General features: G+C 48.8%; 1 protein-coding gene across 1 annotated transcript in view; it reads right to left on the bottom strand.

The window, feature by feature from the left end:
- LOC133362958 (antifreeze protein Maxi-like) overlaps positions 1 to 15,830 on the bottom strand; it is a 196,354-nt gene extending 180,524 nt beyond the window's left edge. The window contains exon 1 of the mRNA XM_061581935.1: positions 15,688 to 15,830. Within this exon, the coding sequence (XP_061437919.1) occupies positions 15,688 to 15,790 (103 nt within the window). The 5' untranslated portion in view covers positions 15,791 to 15,830. The remainder of the gene's footprint in view (positions 1 to 15,687) is intronic.
- Positions 15,831 to 17,229: the final 1,399 nt, after the last annotated feature.

Genomic DNA, 17,229 nt, shown 5'->3' with positions numbered 1-17,229 from the left:
ATGTGCTACCTTGTGTGAGGTAAACATCACCACTGGGGAGACAAAGGCGGCCGGGCGTGCGTGCTGCTGACCACCCATCCCGCCGTGTGCCATTCCGGCCTTCATAGGTGCTGCTGCTACTCGCTAACTGCACTTGCCCCAACAGTCTGTTCAGGCTATACGGGAGATCTTTGTACTCTTGGTTTTTTTCGCTAAAGTCACGTAAATAGAAAGCAAAAAATCTTTTTAAAAATGTTAAATATATAGCGGAGTGTGAGCGGTAAGCGTAGCGGTTAGCGCTACGCTGCGCTACGAACCCGGCAGAGACCCGAGTTCGATTCCCGCTCACGGCCATCAACACCGTTGACGATCATCTGAAACACTTCCTGGGCCTCCCCTAGGTCGACTCAGCCTCAAATGAGTTACCTTGGTGCGGTGTGTAGTAAGCATCGCCACTGGGGAGACAAAGGTGGCTGGGCATGCGTGCGAGCTGGCCACCCACCCACCTCCTCGTGTGCCGTGCCAACCCCCCCCCCCCCCTCAACCATTATATATACGGAGTGGTATCTCTTGTAATCTCTCATTTACTTGATACAGCTGTCGTGCTGTGACGGTTCCACCTGAAGACGGAAGCTTGTGTTGCCTCTGAAACGTCGTGATTTTTATTTTATTTTTATTTTACTTTTATTAATTTAAATTTTTTACCTACGTGACTTTACCGAAAAAACCTAAGAATATGTTGATATTTCTCCTTCTTGGTTCTTTCGGTAAAGTCACGTAGAAGGGAAGTAATAAAATAATAAAAATAAAACATAATAATATTATGTTTTATTTAATAATATTATGTTTTATTTTTATTATTTTATTACTTCCCTTCTACGTGACTTTACCGAAAAAACCTAAGAATATGAATCCCTGCAGTCACGAAAGCTTCAAATCTAGAATTGACAGGTGCCGCTACTCGCTAAAAGCACTTGCCCCCACAGACTGTTGAGGTTACACGGTAGGTGGCAAGGGGGGGTGAGTAATTGTCTGTGTACTAAATACACGTACGTGTACCTAAATAGATTTCCGTTCTATTTTTAATCCTCGCAAAGCCTTCAGACATCGGCAACATCGCAGGAGGCTAAACGTTAATCAAAGACGGCGGGCCCAGAGTGGCATCAAAGGAACCGTGGATGCAAAATGCTCACGACGATTATCGGGCACAATGAACTCCGGTGAATTATCAGAATATGTATTCACACAGCGCGGGAGAGAAATCCGATGAGCCACGAAGCTCTTTCGCACAGGTGTTCCAGTAGGGGCACGCGGTAAGAAGGTTAGAACAACAAACGCAATACACGCAAACACGACAGCAGTTGCAGAGCACAAGCAAGGCAAAGATCCCCCGTATAGCCTTAACAGACTGTAGGGGCAAGTGCTGTTAGCGAGCAGCACCTATGAAGGCGGGAACGGTACACGAGGGGGTGGGTGGCCAGCACCACGCCCCACCGCCTTTGTCTCCCTAGTGGCGATGTTTACACACCGCACCAGGTACTCATTTGAGGCTGAGTCGACCTAGGGGAGGCCCAGGACCGGCTCAGATAATCGTCACTGGTGTTGGCCACGAGCGGCAATCGAACCCGGGTCGCCAGGTCTGTAGCGCAGCGCGCTAACCACTACACTACCGCTCCCTACACAAGCAAGGTAAACACATCGGCACAAACACACACATACAAACATACAACACTAAACCATCTACCATACTCTACCGGACAAAGCCCACCACCTTATTTTTCAGAAGCGACCTGGCCACAAATGATAGGTCAAGCAGAGTGTCTTATAATTTGGACATTCACAGCAGCAAAAATAATCGAAATCATCTCAATGCGCGTCTCTAAATGTGGCGATGCCACCGTTTCTGCCTGGCGACACGGGGAGGCCGTCTTGCACTCACATCCCATCGCTACGCAGCTGATGATGACGCTCGTTAGCATCAGATTGATCAGCAGCATCAGCAGCATCAGCGGCATGATCAGCAGCATCAGCAGGAGCATCAGCAGCATCAGCAGCAGCATCAGCAGCATCAGCAGCAGCATCAGCAGCAGCATCAGCATCAACAGCATCAGCAGGAGCATCAGCAGCATCAGCAGCAGCATCAGCAGCATCAGCAGCAGCATCAGCAGCGTCAGCAGCATCAGCAGCAGCATCAGCAGCAGCAATCAGCAGCGTCAGCAGCATCAGCAGCAGCATCAGCAGTAGCATCAGCAGCATCAGCAGCATCAGCAGCAGCATCAGCGTCATCAGCAGCGTCAGCAGCAGCGTCATCAGCAGCATCAGCAGCATCAGCAGCAGCATCAGCAGCATCAGCAGCAGCATCAGCAGCAGCAGCATCAGCAGCATCAGCAGCAGCAGCATCAGCATCAGCAGCAGCATCAGCAGCATCAGCAGCAGCATCAGCAGCATCAGCGTCAGCAGCCTCAGCAGCAGTATCAGCATCAGCAGCAGCAGCATCAGCAGCATCAGCAGCAGCATCAGCAGCATCAGCAGCATCAGCAGCAGCATCAGCGTCATCAGCAGCAGCATCAGCAGCATCATCAGCAGCATCAGCAGCATCAGCAGCAGCATCAGCAGCATCAGCAGCGGCTTTTGGCTGGCCGTCGAACAAACAGGGTCATCGCATCGTGTGGCGATTTCAGATGCGCTGATCCGTGGCCGTCTGGAACGCTCTTCTTTTCAATACCAGGAAGCCACTGGGAGCTATGCACTTTTAAATCATCATCATCATCATCTAGATTGGCAAACCCATTTCTTTAGAACTGCTTTTCGTGTTTAGTTTGTTGTCCTTACACCCCCTCCCGCACCACCGATAAGCACGGATGGCTACGTACGTTGCGAAAAAAGTTCAAAATATATACATCAACCTTCTTGGTTCTTTCGGTAAAGTCACGTAGAAGGGAAGTAATAAAATAATAAAAATCAAACAATTCTCACGACGTTTCGGCCACAACGCAAGCAGCCGTCCTCAGGTGAAAACCAGGTCCGTCCTCATACACTACCGGACGGACCTGGTTTTAACCTGAGGACGGCTGCTTGCGTTGTGGCCGAAACGTCGTGAGAATTGTTTTATTAATTATTTTATTATTTTATTACTGCCCTTCTACGTGACTTTACCGAAAGAACCAAGAAGATGAATCCCTGCAGTCACGAAAGCTTTAAATCGAAATTTATATACATCAACATCATCACCATCGTCAACATCATTGTCACTAGCAGCAGCAGCAGGATCAACATCCTATAGTAAGACAGGCAGTCCTCTGTAAACACCCCGAACTTACGAACCCCTGAAATAGGTACTATAAACCCGGCGACCCGGGTTCAATTCCCACTCACGGCCAACACCAGTGACGATTATCTGAACCGGTCCTGGGCCTCCCCTAGGTCGACTCAGCCTCCTCAAATGAGTACCTGGTGCGGTGTGTGAACATCGCCGCCGGGGGAGACAAATGCGGCCGGGCGTGGTGCTGGCCAACCCACCCCCTCGTGTGCCACAGTGCCGGCCTTCATAGGTGCTTCTCGCTAACAGCACTTGCCCCGACAGTCCGCGAAGGCTCACAGGGTGGGGCCGATCTCTGTCTTAGCTGCTGCTATGTATTCGCGGCTGCCGCTACTGCCGCCGCTGCAAATGCGCGCTAGTTCCACAGCGACTGCGGTTTGTGAGCGGTGGCGACGCTGCGGGGGCGGTTACGTCCCACCGCTAACATTCACCATCGACATGTCACAATCGTCGTTTGACCTTTCGGCGATCGATGGAGACCGGGGCGGGCGGAAGAAGGGCAGACTTGAAAAACAGCCGGTTTACGGAGTCGCCCCGCGGCCGTCTCAGACGAGCCGCATTTGAAGCGTGGATTTTGTGCAGAGAAAAAAAAAAGTACAAAAAAATAATAATCCCCCATTCTTTGCGATGACAGCAATACAAAATATTACCGTCCGAAAGGCAGTAATATTTTGGGAGGTCTGTTTCTAAACCCGCGCGCCTCCTGCATACCGGCCGAGCTGTTTAACTACCTCGCCTGATATACTATGACTATTAAACGCTAAATTTCGATTTAAAACTTTCGTGACTGCAGGGATTCATCTTCTTGGTGCTTTCGGTAAAGTCAACACGTAGAAGAGAAATAATAAAATAATACAAATAAAACATAATAAAATATTATGCAAGGATTCATCTTCTTGGTTCTTTCGGTAAAGTCACGTAGAAGGGAAGTAATAAAATCATACAAATAAAACATTATAAAATAGTATGCAGGGATTCATCTTCTTGGTTCTTTCGGTAAAGTCACGTAGAAGGGAAATAATAACATAATAAAAATAAAACATAATAAAATAGTATGAAGGGATTCATCTTCTTGGTTCTTTCGGTAAAGTCACGTAAAATGGAAATAATAAAATAATAAAATAATAAAACATAATAAAATAATTCTCACGACGTTTCGGCCACAACGCAAGCAGCCATCCTCAGGTGAAGAACAGGTCTGTCGGAAAGACAGCGTCTGAAGACTCTGTCTTATCGACAGACCTGTTCTTCACCTGAGGACGGCTGCTTGCGTTGTGGCCGAAACGTTGTGAGAATTATTTAATGTTTTATTTTTATTATTTTATTATTTCCATTCCACGTGACTTTACCGAAAGAACCAAGAAGATATTCTTCAGAAGCGAGCTGGCTATCACAAATTATAGCCCAATTAAGTGGCTCATCACATGGACATTCATAGCAGCCAAACTCTCTTAAATGCATGTCCATTCTAAATGCAGAGGGACAAACCGGTGGACCCAGAGAAAGAGCTCCAAATATACAGCAGCAGCAGGCGTCAAAGGTTGGAATCGAACCCACGATCTCCTGCATACCAGGCGAGGTAGTTAACATTTCACCACCGCGGTGCAATGCAGGAGGTCGTGGGTTCGATCTCGTCCCTGACACCTATTGTATATTTGGAGTTTGCGTGTCTCTCTCTCTCTCCCCGTGGTCACGTGGGTTTTCCCCCTCCACATTTAGAAACATGCATTTAGAGTATTTGGCGACTGCTATACATTTCCACACGACGATGTTAAGGGGTTGTCCATAAATGACGTCACGCGATTTTGGACGATTTTTGACCCTCCCCACCCCCCCTTTGTCACACGGCGTCACAAAAAGTCAGACCCCCCCCCTCCTCAAATATCACGTCACAAAGCTCTGCCCCCCCCCCCCAAAACCATATTTCCATTTTGAAAATAAAACATGCTTCAAATCGCTTTAAACTATTGTCATTGTAGTGCGTGTTCAATGTGGCGCTGCACTCTGATGTTGTACGAGTGTTGTTCTAACAATTAGTGTTGTTATAACAATTAGTGTTGTTATAACAATTCTATATTTATTTAAAGTTGCGCATTTTGATGTGACGTCACATTTCTCACCTTCCCCCCCCCCCCTCGTCACACATCGTCACAAATGTCTGACCGCCCCCCCCCCCCCCCCCAGGTGCGTTGAGCTGTCATTTGTGATGGCCAAGGTCGCTTTTGAAAACGAGCGACAAAGCAGCTCGGTAGTGGGCAGAGGTCGCAACCGGGTACCCGATACCCGTACCCTACCCGATACCCGGGTACCCGTACCCGGCCGGGTACGGGTACCCGTTTGCGACCCTGGTGCGGCCGGGTACGGGTAGGCCGTGAGTCACTGGTGAGTCACCGTTTGTCACTCATTTCCCAACGTCTTGTCTCTTCTCACAATTCAAGTTCCTAGAATCAACCCACCCGCGTCTGCAACATGGCTTCATCCCAGAGGTCGCAATCGGGTACCCGATACCCGTACCTTACCCGATACCCGGCTACCCGTACCCGACCGGGTACGGGTAGCCGGGTATCCGTTTGCGACCCTGGTGCGGCCGGGTACGGGTACGGGTAAGGAATCAAAACCCGTTTGCGACCTCTGGTAGTGGGCCTTACTTAGTAAAATAAAAAAACAGATTATAGGACGGACACACACATACAAGTCAGAGGACACCATCATCACACTGATTCTCACCCAGCAGTGGATTGACCATGGTGATGGTGATCACACTGACGGAGGAGCATGTGGATTAGTGGACATACACACACACACACGTTACAAATATCACGATGATTGATTTATTGATGATGATTGATAATGATATTATGGGAGTAGGCCACGCAATAGATGGAGGCGGTGGCATCTACATCTACAGAGCGTGAAGAACCAGTGGCATCTACATCTGCAGAACGTAAAGAAGCAGTGGCATCTACATCTGCAGAAAGTTAAGAACCAGTGGCATCTACATCTGCAGAGCGTGGAGAACCAGTGACATCTACATCTGCAGAGCGTGAAGAACCAGTGGCATCTACATCTGCAGAATGTAAAGAACCAGTGGCATCTACATCTGCAGAACGTGAAGAACCAGTGGCATCTATATCTACAGAATGTGAAGAACCAGTGGCATCTACATCTACAGAATGTGAAGAACCAGTGGTATGTACATCTGCAGAACGTGAAGAACCAGTGACATCTACATCTGCAAAACTTGAAGAACCAGTGGCATCTACATCTGGAGATAGAACGTAAAAAAGCAGTGGCATCTACATCTGCAGAAAGTTAAGAACCAGTGGCATCTACATCTGGAGAACATTAAGAACCGGTGGCATCTACATCTGCAGGAGATTACACAACTTTTAAATCCATTCCCCGTGTTTAGTGTACACGTCGTACATCACGTCTGGAATCGACGGGAGTAAAGTTGGCCTCACGAACAAATCGACTTACGAACTAAAGACCCCTGGAACCTGGCTCGTTCGTGAGGAGTCCCCGTACACCCCACGTGTCCGTTTGCGAGACAGCGGACTTGGGGCCAACGAGACTGCCAGGTGGATTGACACCAAGTCTCGATTATCTCCACTGCCCGTCCAGCTAATGAGGAAAGGAGGGCGGGCGGGAGGGCAGGCGGGGGGGCAGCGGTGGCAGACTTCAAAAGGTGCCGCAGAAGGTCGCGCGGCTGCGGTGAGGCACGCCGCCGTGGCAGATTGGCGCCGTGGCGGGCGGAGGGGGGGGGGTAGAGAAAGCCTCGGAGAGAGAGAGAAAGAGAGAAAAATAAATCGTAACGAGCAGCCGGTGGCCCGAGTGGGCCCTTTTTTAACAACGGGTACACAGAAAGCAAGATGTTTAATTGATGAGTTAGCGGACGCCCACCCGCCCCACCACCACCCCGCGCGGCTGCTTTCATGCCGCGGCTCAACAAAGGGGGGCAACTTTAAAAAAGGGGTCCCGTTTTGGAGGGGGAGGGAGAGGGGGAGAGAGAAAGAGAGAGGGAAGGATGATAAAAAAAAAACACAACGGGGCGGCTGAAATGGGCAACGGGGGTCCGCCCGTTTCGCGGGTCCTCATCTCCCGGCCGTCTGGAAATATTAGAGGCGTCCCGTGCGGTAGTAGCGGCTACTCCCATCTTTTCCACGACGTCTGGCCAGGATGAAAGAGTAGGCCAAATACACCCTCTAGACCAGTGGTTCTCATCTCCCCGGCGCGGAAATATTAGAGGCGTTCCGTGCGGTAGTAGCGGCTACTCCCATCTTTTCCACGACGTCTGGCCAGGATGAAAGAGTAGGCCAAATACACCCTCTAGACTAGTGGTTCTCATCTCCCCGGCGCGGAAATATTAGAGGCGTTCCGTGCGGTAGTAGCGGCTACTCCCATCTTTTCCACGACGTCTGGCCAGGATGAAAGAGTAGGCCAAATACACCCTCTAGACTAGTGGTTCTCATCTCCCCGGCGTGGAAATATTAGAGGCGTTCCGTGCGGTAGTAGCGGCTACTCCCATCTTTTCCACGACGTCTGGCCAGGATGAAAGAGTAGGCCAAATACACCCTCTAGACTAGTGGTTCTCATCTCCCCGGCGTGGAAATATTAGAGGCGTTCCGTGCGGTAGTAGCGGCTACTCCCATCTTTTCCACGACGTCTGGCCAGGATGAAAGAGTAGGCCAAATACACCCTCTAGACCAGTGGTTCTCATCTCCCCGGCGCGGAAATATTAGAGGCGTTCCGTGCGGTAGTAGCGGCTACTCCCATCTTTTCCACGACGTCTGGCCAGGATGAAAGAGTAGGCCAAATACACCCTCTAGACTAGTGGTTCTCATCTCCCCGGCGCGGAAATATTAGAGGCGTTCCGTGCGGTAGTAGCGGCTACCCTCACCTGTTCCACGACGTCTGGCCAGGATGAAAGAGTAGGCCAAATACACCCTCGCGACCAGTGGATCTCATCCGGGGAGGGCGGGTATGCGGAACGCCCTGTGGGTTACGTGGCAATCCCTCAGGCGGGGGGTGGGGGGGGCAGGCACGTACGGTGAAGCGGATTTGTAAGTGTGTGAAATTATATCGTACGCGAGTCATTGCTGAACAATCACGTGTGAATCTGCCAATAGAAATCGACCACGATGAAATGTTAATCCATACGGTGAGCTAGAACGATATAAAAGAACCTTTCTAAACTTATCGATCGTAAACAATGCGGTTTCCAAGAGCAACCAGCGGACGCGCAAACAAACTGCGTCACTTTTCGATTTAAAGCTTCTTTCGTGACTGCAGGGATTCATCTTCTTGGTTCTTTCGGTAAAGTCACGTAGAAGGGAAATAATAAAATAATGAAAATACAACAATAAAATTATTTCGATTTAAAGCTTTCGTGACTGCAGGGATTCATCTTCTTGGTTCTTTCGGTAAAGTCACGTAGAATGGAAAGAATAAAATAATAAAAATACAACATAATAACATAATTCTCACCAAGTCACAAGAAGTCTTGTGACTTGGTGAGAATTATTAAATGTTTTATTTTCATTATTTTATTATTTCCATTCTACGCGACTTTACCGAAAGAACCAAGAAGATAAACTGCGTCACGCGTGCAGTGCGAAACATTAGTTGCGTTCAGATGTTAAAACACCAAATAGAAACCTTTGGCAAGGAATCATGTCTGCATTAACCACACGTGAACATGCAAACGAAAAAACATGCTCTGGTATCATATGCATTGTCTTTGAAGCTGATTGGTCCAGACCAGAGACAGCTTTCTTTAGAGCAAGGGAGGTCCCATGATTTAGCTGCTCACCCCGAGCTCTCAATGTCCTGATAGTGCATCATCTTTGTGCTGTTCGTTTTTTGACGTCTGACACTGCTAATGAGACTTGGGCCATCAAAGAGGCTGTTGCTGGTGTCTCTGGTCAAGGCCAATCAATTTCAAAGTCAACGCATCGTATATTGTTATTAGAGAATGTTTTTGTTGCGTGCACCGTGCGCGGTTAATGCAACGACTTAACTCCTTGCAAAAGGTTTCTGTTTTGTGTTTGAACATCTTACACCTCTTCTTGGTTCTTTCGGTAAAGTCACGTAGAAGGGAAATAATAAAATAATAAAAATTAAACATAATAAAATAATTCTCACGACGTTTCGGCTACAACGCAAGCAGCTGTCCTCAGGTGAAAAATGAAACACCACCAAGCTTGGAGCGTATACTTAAGCTGGGTTGGAGGGGGAAGAAGAGCGCCTTGACAAAATAATTTGCATATCAAGAGGAATTTAGCATATTTATTTCCCTTCTACGTGACTTTACCGAAAGAACCAAGAAGATGAATCCCTGCAGTCACGAAAGCTTCAAATCGAAATCTTAACACCTATTTTATTGCCAGAAAGGGTTAAACCTATTTTTATATTTTCATATACTGGCAAAGGTAAGGTCCCACGATGTCCAATTATTATGATTTTTATTTGCCCGCAGTTAACGGGGAGAGTTAGGAGACCTCACAGAATGGCCAATTGCTTAAAATATTTACGTTCATCTCCATATTTATAAAAGGCAAGGTTGTGATTATGTGTGTCTGTTCAAAATGTTTAGCGTACTTCCCGACATGCAACAAACTTGAAATTTGCCATGTGGGTACTTTCCAGACCGTACACCCTGCAACAATTATAAAAATACACTTTTTTGGGGGGGGGGGGGGGTGAGCTCAATAATGCAGAGATTTTTTGCACGGCAAGTGAGCTGTGACGTCAAATCTGTCACGTGACCCGCGCATGTGGAAGCGTAACGCCTTGTAGTGTAGCGGTTAGCGTGCCGCGCTACGAACCCGGCGTCCCGAGTTCGATTCCCGCTCACGGCCACCACCGGTGACGATTATTTTAACCGATCCTGGGCCTCCCCTAGGTCGAGTAATTAGTGTGGTTGTGTGAACATTGCCACTGGGGAGACAAAGGCGGCCGGGCGTGGTGAATCCAAGTCCCGGGTGAAGCCAGGTAGTCAAGCTATTTTTTTAATCCTTTATATTAAGTTCACTTGCTTGCGTGCTTGCTTGCTTACGACCGTGCAAATATTTCGGTCTTTTTTTAACCCACTTCCCGTGATCCAATCGAGCTGGCATTTTGCACACAGACTCGTTGTGCGTGACAATTAATTTTCGTGAAAAAAAAATTCCCAAATTTTACACTGTTTAGGGAATTTTTTTTTAATATTTAACTACAAATTGCTTAATGGTGGCAGACAATCATCTGACCCATAGGTGGAAGCCATCTCAAGCCAGAGGACGAGAGGACTCTAGCCGCCCCGATGCCACGCATATAAAGGATTTATAGTGAAAAACTTTGTTTTTACGGGTTAATTTTTTCATACAATTAACTCTCAAAACCACGTTGGGTCGTGCAAAAGGGGAGTACTCGGTTGAAATGAAATTCAACAAGGGGGGTTAACAGCCAACAAAGGTTGACACAGGACTCTCTAACCGAAAGCCTCCCTCCAGGGAAGATACGTCCACCAGCAGTGGCTAGGAGATGTTAACTACCTCACCTGGTATGCAGGAGGTCGTGCGTTTTATGCCCCCCCCTGACGATGCCTGCTGCTGTATATTTGGAGTCTGCGGTGTCTCGCTCTCATCATCATCACGGTGGCTAGGAGATGTTAACTACCTCGCCTGGTATGCAGGAGGTCGTGCGTTTGATCCCCCCCCCTGACGATGCCTGCTGCTGTATATTTGGAGTCTGCGGTGTCTCTCTCTCATCATCACGGTGGCTAGGAGATGTTAACTACCTCGCCTGGTATGCAGGAGGTCGTGCGTTTGATCACCCCTCTGACGATGCCTGCTGCTGTATATTTGGAGTCTGTGGTGTCTCTCTCTCATTATCATCATCACCACGGTGGCTAGGAGATGTTAACTACCTCGCCAAGTATACAGAAGGTCGTGCGTTTGATCTCCCCCCCGACGATGCCTGCTGCTGTATATTTGAAGTCTGCGGTGTCTCGCTCTCATCATCACGGTGGCTAGGAGATGTTAACTACCTCGCCTGGTATACAGAAGGTCGTGCGTTTGATCTCCCCCCCGACGATGCCTGCTGCTGTATATTTGAAGTCTGCGGTGTCTCGCTCTCATCATCACGGTGGCTAGGAGATGTTAACTACCTCGCCTGGTATACAGAAGGTCGTGCGTTTGATCCCCCCCCCCCGACGATGCCTGCTGCTGTATATTTTAAGTCTGCGGTGTGTCTCTCTCTCTCATCATCGTCATCATGATGGTAGCTAGGAGATGTTAACTACCTCGCCAGGTATGCAGGAGGTCGTGGGTTCGATCACCGAACCTGACGCCTGCTGCTGCATATTTGAAATTTGCAGTGTCTCTCTCTGTCTCTCCCCGTTGTCGCGTGGATTTTTCTCTGCGTCCTCTGCGTTTTCCCTCCACATTTAGAACAAACATCACGCGTTTAGAGTATTTTGCTCCTGCTATAAAATGATAAGCCACCTGGCCGAACCATCATCTGCGATGGCCGGGGTCGCTTCTGTAAAAAGAGCTACATCGCAGCTCGGGGTGAAGTCTTCCTTACCTTGTAAAATAAATTAAATAGTTGAGTTTAAAAATGTATCTGGCCCAGTAATTAGTCGCTTTGAGTTGGAAATCACTGAGCGAGGGGTTGGGTGGAGAGGGGGTGTGTGGGGGCGGCGGGGGGGGAGGTACGGCTCCCCATGGCTCCCCCCTTAACGCTGCCATTGAGTCTTACCGACGAGTCAAAAGGAATTACATTAATCGTTTCAAGGGCCTCTGCGCGGCTGCTTTCTACGTTCGCTTGCTCTCGTCTGTTTGTACTGCTCCGTGCCCTGACCGCGGCGAGTTAACCTCGCCCCATTAGATCCCCGCGTGAGTGAGCGTGTGTGAGTGAGCGTGTGTGCGCGTGTGTGCACGCGAGCGTGCGCATGTGTGTGTGGGGGAGCGGTGGCGCTGGTAGGTTAGCGTTAATTCTAGATTTGAAGCTTTCGTGACTGCAAGGATTCATATTCTTAGGTTTTTTTCGGTAAAGTCACGTAGGTAAAACATCAAAATTAATAAAAATAAAATAAAGATCACGACGTTTCGGAGGCAACACAAGTCTCCGTCATCAGGTGGGACCGTCACAGCCAGATTAGCTGCATCAAGTGAGGCAATGATTCAAGATGTAATCCCTTAAAAGCGAGATAGAAATATTATCTGGATCGGTATCTGGGGCATCCCCCTAGGTTAGCGCTACGCCGCGCTACGGACAACGCCGGCCACCGAGTTCGATTCCCGCTCACGGCTCGTGAACATCACTTGATTACAGCTATCGTGCTGTGACGGTTCCACCTGACCACGGAAGCTTGTGTTGCCTCCGAAACGTCGTCATTTTTATTTTATTTTACTTTTATTAATTTAAATTTTTTACCTACGTGACTTTACCGAAAAAAACTAAGAATCATGAATAACAGCCAAACGCGACCACCGCCGCCACCGCCGTTTGACTACATCAGCGGTCGGGAACCTATGGCTCGCGAGCCATATATGGCTCTTCCGGTGACGGCATATGGCTCCCAGACAATTTTGAGTTGGAAAAAATAATAATAAAAAAAATCAGTTTGGAACTGATTTTAAAATACTTGTGATATTGTTTAATAATAGTGTGTAATTTTAAAGTAAACAGAAATTAGTTTTGAAGATAAATTTCACGGGTCATGCCTGCATGAAGCTCAACCTCACCACGTACGAACCAGACTACAAGGCCATCAGCAAAACCACGCGGCACCAGAAGTCGCATTAAAAGTAAGACATATTTAATTTATTATACGTTAAAAATACTATATGGCTCTCAATGAAATATATTTAGAAATATTTGGCTTTTATGGCTCTCCCAGTCAAAAAGGTTCCCGACCCCTGGACTACATCAATGTATTATTGACGCTCGCGTACATTCGTTGGGAAATGCGCCAACCCCTAGGTCGACTCAGCCTCAAATGAGTACCTGGTGCGGTGTAAAAAAAAAAAAAACGACGCCACCGGGCAGACAAAGGCGGTCGGGCGTGGTGCCGGACACCCACCCCCGCGTGTGCCGCAGTTTCCGGCCGGCTGTCGTAGGTGCTGCTGTTACTCGCTGAAGACACTCGCCACAATCGTATGTCAAGGCTACACGGGGGATCTTTTTGTCTTTGTGTTGTTGGTTAAACACCTCATGGACGAGACAAAAAACGTCAGCCCACGTGTGTACCTCGAACTTCTTTCGCACCGTACGTAGCCAACCGTGTTAATCGGAGGTGTGTACGTACGCATGCACGGTGCGAATCAGGCGACGCGAATTTTGTATTATTCGCTCCTTAAGGCCCAACGTTGACGACGAATGTGTCTGAGACGGTCCCGGTGTAAACAGGCTAAAATAACCGCTGCCCCGATTAAACCCGGGTATAGTTTGGCGCAGGCCAGAGTATATACCTGTGGGGGATGAAATGTCCAAGGCTAAACTATACCCCCCGGGGGTTTAAACCAGACTGGGCCAGACCATACCCCTCCTCCAGGCCAGAATATGCCCCATGTGAAAGTTCAAACGAACTTCAATCGATATCGAAAAAGCGTATAAATAAGAATCTCAATTTTATCAATTGAAGCATTTTTAGGGTTAGGGATAGGGTTAGGGATAGGGTTAGGGATAGGGTTAGGGATAGGGTTAGGCATAGGGTTAGGGTTAGGGATATGGTTAGGCATAGGGTTAGGGTTATTATTAAAGTTTTTCTGGTCGAAGCAATCAAAGTCTATGTGTTTACAGTTTTAAATAAATGTTGGAAAAATTTAGTAATTCACGTGTATATCGTTCAACACATTACTATCATAGGGGTATGATGATTTGGCCTAGAGGGGTATAATTTGACCCTGGCCATAATATACCCGGGTATAATCTAGCCTAGGTCGTTTTAACCCCGGGTATACTACGGCCTGGGGGTATACTACGGCCTGTTACACCGGGCGTTCCGCTCTCCACTCGGTTGATTCTTGTCTTGAAAACGAGGACCCGGTGTGTCTGTGTCAACATCTCAGCACTGGGGATACGAAGACAGAGAGAGAAAGTGGCGTTGGCCGCCCGCCCCGAGTTTGCCGTGCCGGCCTTCATAGGTGCTGCTCGCTAACAGCACTTGCCCCAACAGTCTGTCAAGGAGCCCCCTTCCCCCCCCCCCCTTCCAACCCAGCTTATATATATGCTCCAAGCACGTGTGCTGTTTCATTCAGACGCTGTCGCCTCGACAGACCTGGTCTCGCCTGAGGACGGCTCCTTGCGTTGTGGCCGAAACGTCGTGAGAATTCTTTTATTATGTTTTATTTTTATTATTTTATTACTTCCCTTCTACGTGACTTTACCGAGAGAACCAAGAAGTTGAGTCTGTTACAGGCTACACGGGTTCAATTCCCGCTCACGGCCAACACCGGTGACGATTATCTGAACCGGTCCTGGGCCTCCCTTAGATCGACTCAGCCTCAAATGAGTACCTGGTGCGGTGTGTAAACATGGTGCTGCTACTTACCGACAGCACTCGCCTCCATTGTTGCTTAAGGCTGGCCGGGCGATCTTTGCGGTTTAAAATAAAAGGGGCATGATCTCTTATCGATTGCGCCTTCACAATCGTGGCTGTTTATCGCTGGCTGCTTTGGGCCTAAAACGAAAATAATTTTATTTTTACTAAGTAAGGCCCACTACTGTGTAGCTCATTTTCAGAAGCCACCTCGCCATGGCAAATGATAACCCAACGAAGTGGCTTATCACGTGGACATTTAGAATCAACGGATTTTGATTGTACATATACAGGGAAATACCGGAGGACCCTGAGAACAATCCACGCGACACCACGGGCAGAGAGAGAGAGATTGAACACGCAAACTCCAAATATACAACAGGCATCGTCAGGGTCGGGATAGAACCCACGAACCTCCTGTATACCAGGAGAGGTCGTTAACATCTCACCACGGGGAAAGAGAGACACACGCAGACCCCAATTATACAACAGGCGTCTTCAAGGTCGGGATCGAACCCACGACCTTCCTGCATACCATGCGAGGTGGTTAACATTTCCCAGCCACCGTGATGATGATGATGAGAGAGAGAGAGACACCACAAACTCCAAATATACAGCAGCAGGCGTCAGGGTCAGGATCGAACCCACGAACCTCCTGCATACCAGGCGAGGTAGTCAACATCTCCCAGCCACCGTGATGATGAGAGAGAGAGCGAGAGAGACACCACAAACTCCAAATATTCAGCAGCAGGCATCGTCAGGGTCAGGGATCGAACCCACGAACCTCCTGCATACCAGGCGAGGTAGTCAACATCTCCCAGCCACCGTGGCGCCCCAAGCGGGCTTATCGTGCGACACTTGCCTTTGACGCCGTTCGCTCCGGCGGCTGCGTGGCCGGCGAGTTGCGCTCCAGGTGCGGTGAGCGCCATCTCCGCCTGTCCCCTCGGCTCGCCAGGCTCGGACATCGTCCACGGAGTCGCAAAATCGGGGTCGCTGTCGGAACGCGGCCTGCGGACGAACACCCCGACGCGACCTCGTCATCACGGTGCCGCAAACGACGCCGCGAAGCCTCGCCCCGCCTCGTCCAGGTGGGGCGTATAACCGTCGTCGCGACAACTCCGGGGTCGTCCTCGTAGCAGCAGCGGCGACAGCAGCAGCAGCAGTGGCGGTGACAGCGGCGGCGGCGGCGGTGATAGTGGTGGCGGCGGCAGCGGTGGCAGTAGCAGCGGTGACAGCAGCGGTGACAGCAGTGGCAGCAGTAGCAGCGACGGCGACAACAGCAGGAGCAGCAGCAGTGGTGGTGACAGCAGCAGCAGCGGTGGCGACAGCGACAACAGCAGCAGCAGCAGCGGCGGTGGCGGCAGAAAAACAAAGACGGTCGCGCGGCGCTTTCACGCGGCCGTCTGGAACGGTTCTCTTCCTTAAACATTCACAGTATTTGACTACCGCTATGAATGCCCACGTGACGATGATAAGTTTAGATTTCAGTCTTTGATGAAGAATGCGACGGATGCTGTTCACCATCGGCATCCACCACCACCCCACCCACCCACCCACCCTCGACGTTTGATGCATTTATCCAAGCGAAACCTTTGTTTTTTTGATCCAAGCATCCGAATCAATTAATCATCGCTCAAGGGGGGTTTGGGGGGGGGGGCGCAACGCCGCTGATTGCGGGTTGACGAAGACAGAGAGAAAAAGAAAGACGCGAGAGGCGGGGAAAAGTGATTGCCGCTCACGAATAACAGCCGAAACGCTGCCACCGCCACCACCGCTTGACTGCATTAATGTGTCACTGACGCTCGCCTACATTAATTGGGGAACGTGCCAACCGGGGATGGAAATATCAAAAAACAAAAACCCCACGGGGGTGCCGTTAGTTAGAGGCCACGTCGTGTAGTTGGGTTTTTTTTTTCTTGTTGCGATCCTGTCACAAGGTCTGCATTGCTGTTTTGACTTTTTGGTAAAAAAAAAAATTAGGGAGGGTTTAGAGGCAAAGTGCAAGAAGAAGAAGCAACAAAATATAACAACTTTTTTTTGATAATTGTTTTCATACCCTTCTATCTGGCAACAAAACTGACACCTTTTTTTTCACAAGGAGTCATGTTTGCATAGACCACAATACCTGCAGCCATAATGCAAACAAAAAACACAACTCTATTTCGATTTAAAGCTTTCGTGACTGCAGGGATTCATCTTCTTGGTTCTTTCGGTAAAGTCTTCCCGACAGACCTGTTTCTTCACCTGAGGACGGATGCTTGCGTTGTGGCCGAAACGTCGTGAGAATTATTTTATTATGTTTTATTTTTATTATTTTATTATTTCCCTTCTACGTGACTTTACCCAAAAAACCAAGAAGAAAAAACACAACTCTGATAATGTATGCACTGTCCTTGAAGTTGAT

Source organism: Lethenteron reissneri, unplaced genomic scaffold, assembly GCF_015708825.2.
Source record: "Lethenteron reissneri isolate LAM-NWPU_2019-01 unplaced genomic scaffold, ASM1570882v1 scaffold_1638, whole genome shotgun sequence".
Taxonomy (NCBI): Eukaryota; Metazoa; Chordata; class Hyperoartia; order Petromyzontiformes; family Petromyzontidae; genus Lethenteron; species Lethenteron reissneri.
The sequence above is the reverse complement of the archived record's forward strand: the minus strand, read 5'-3'. Positions and strand labels throughout refer to the sequence as shown.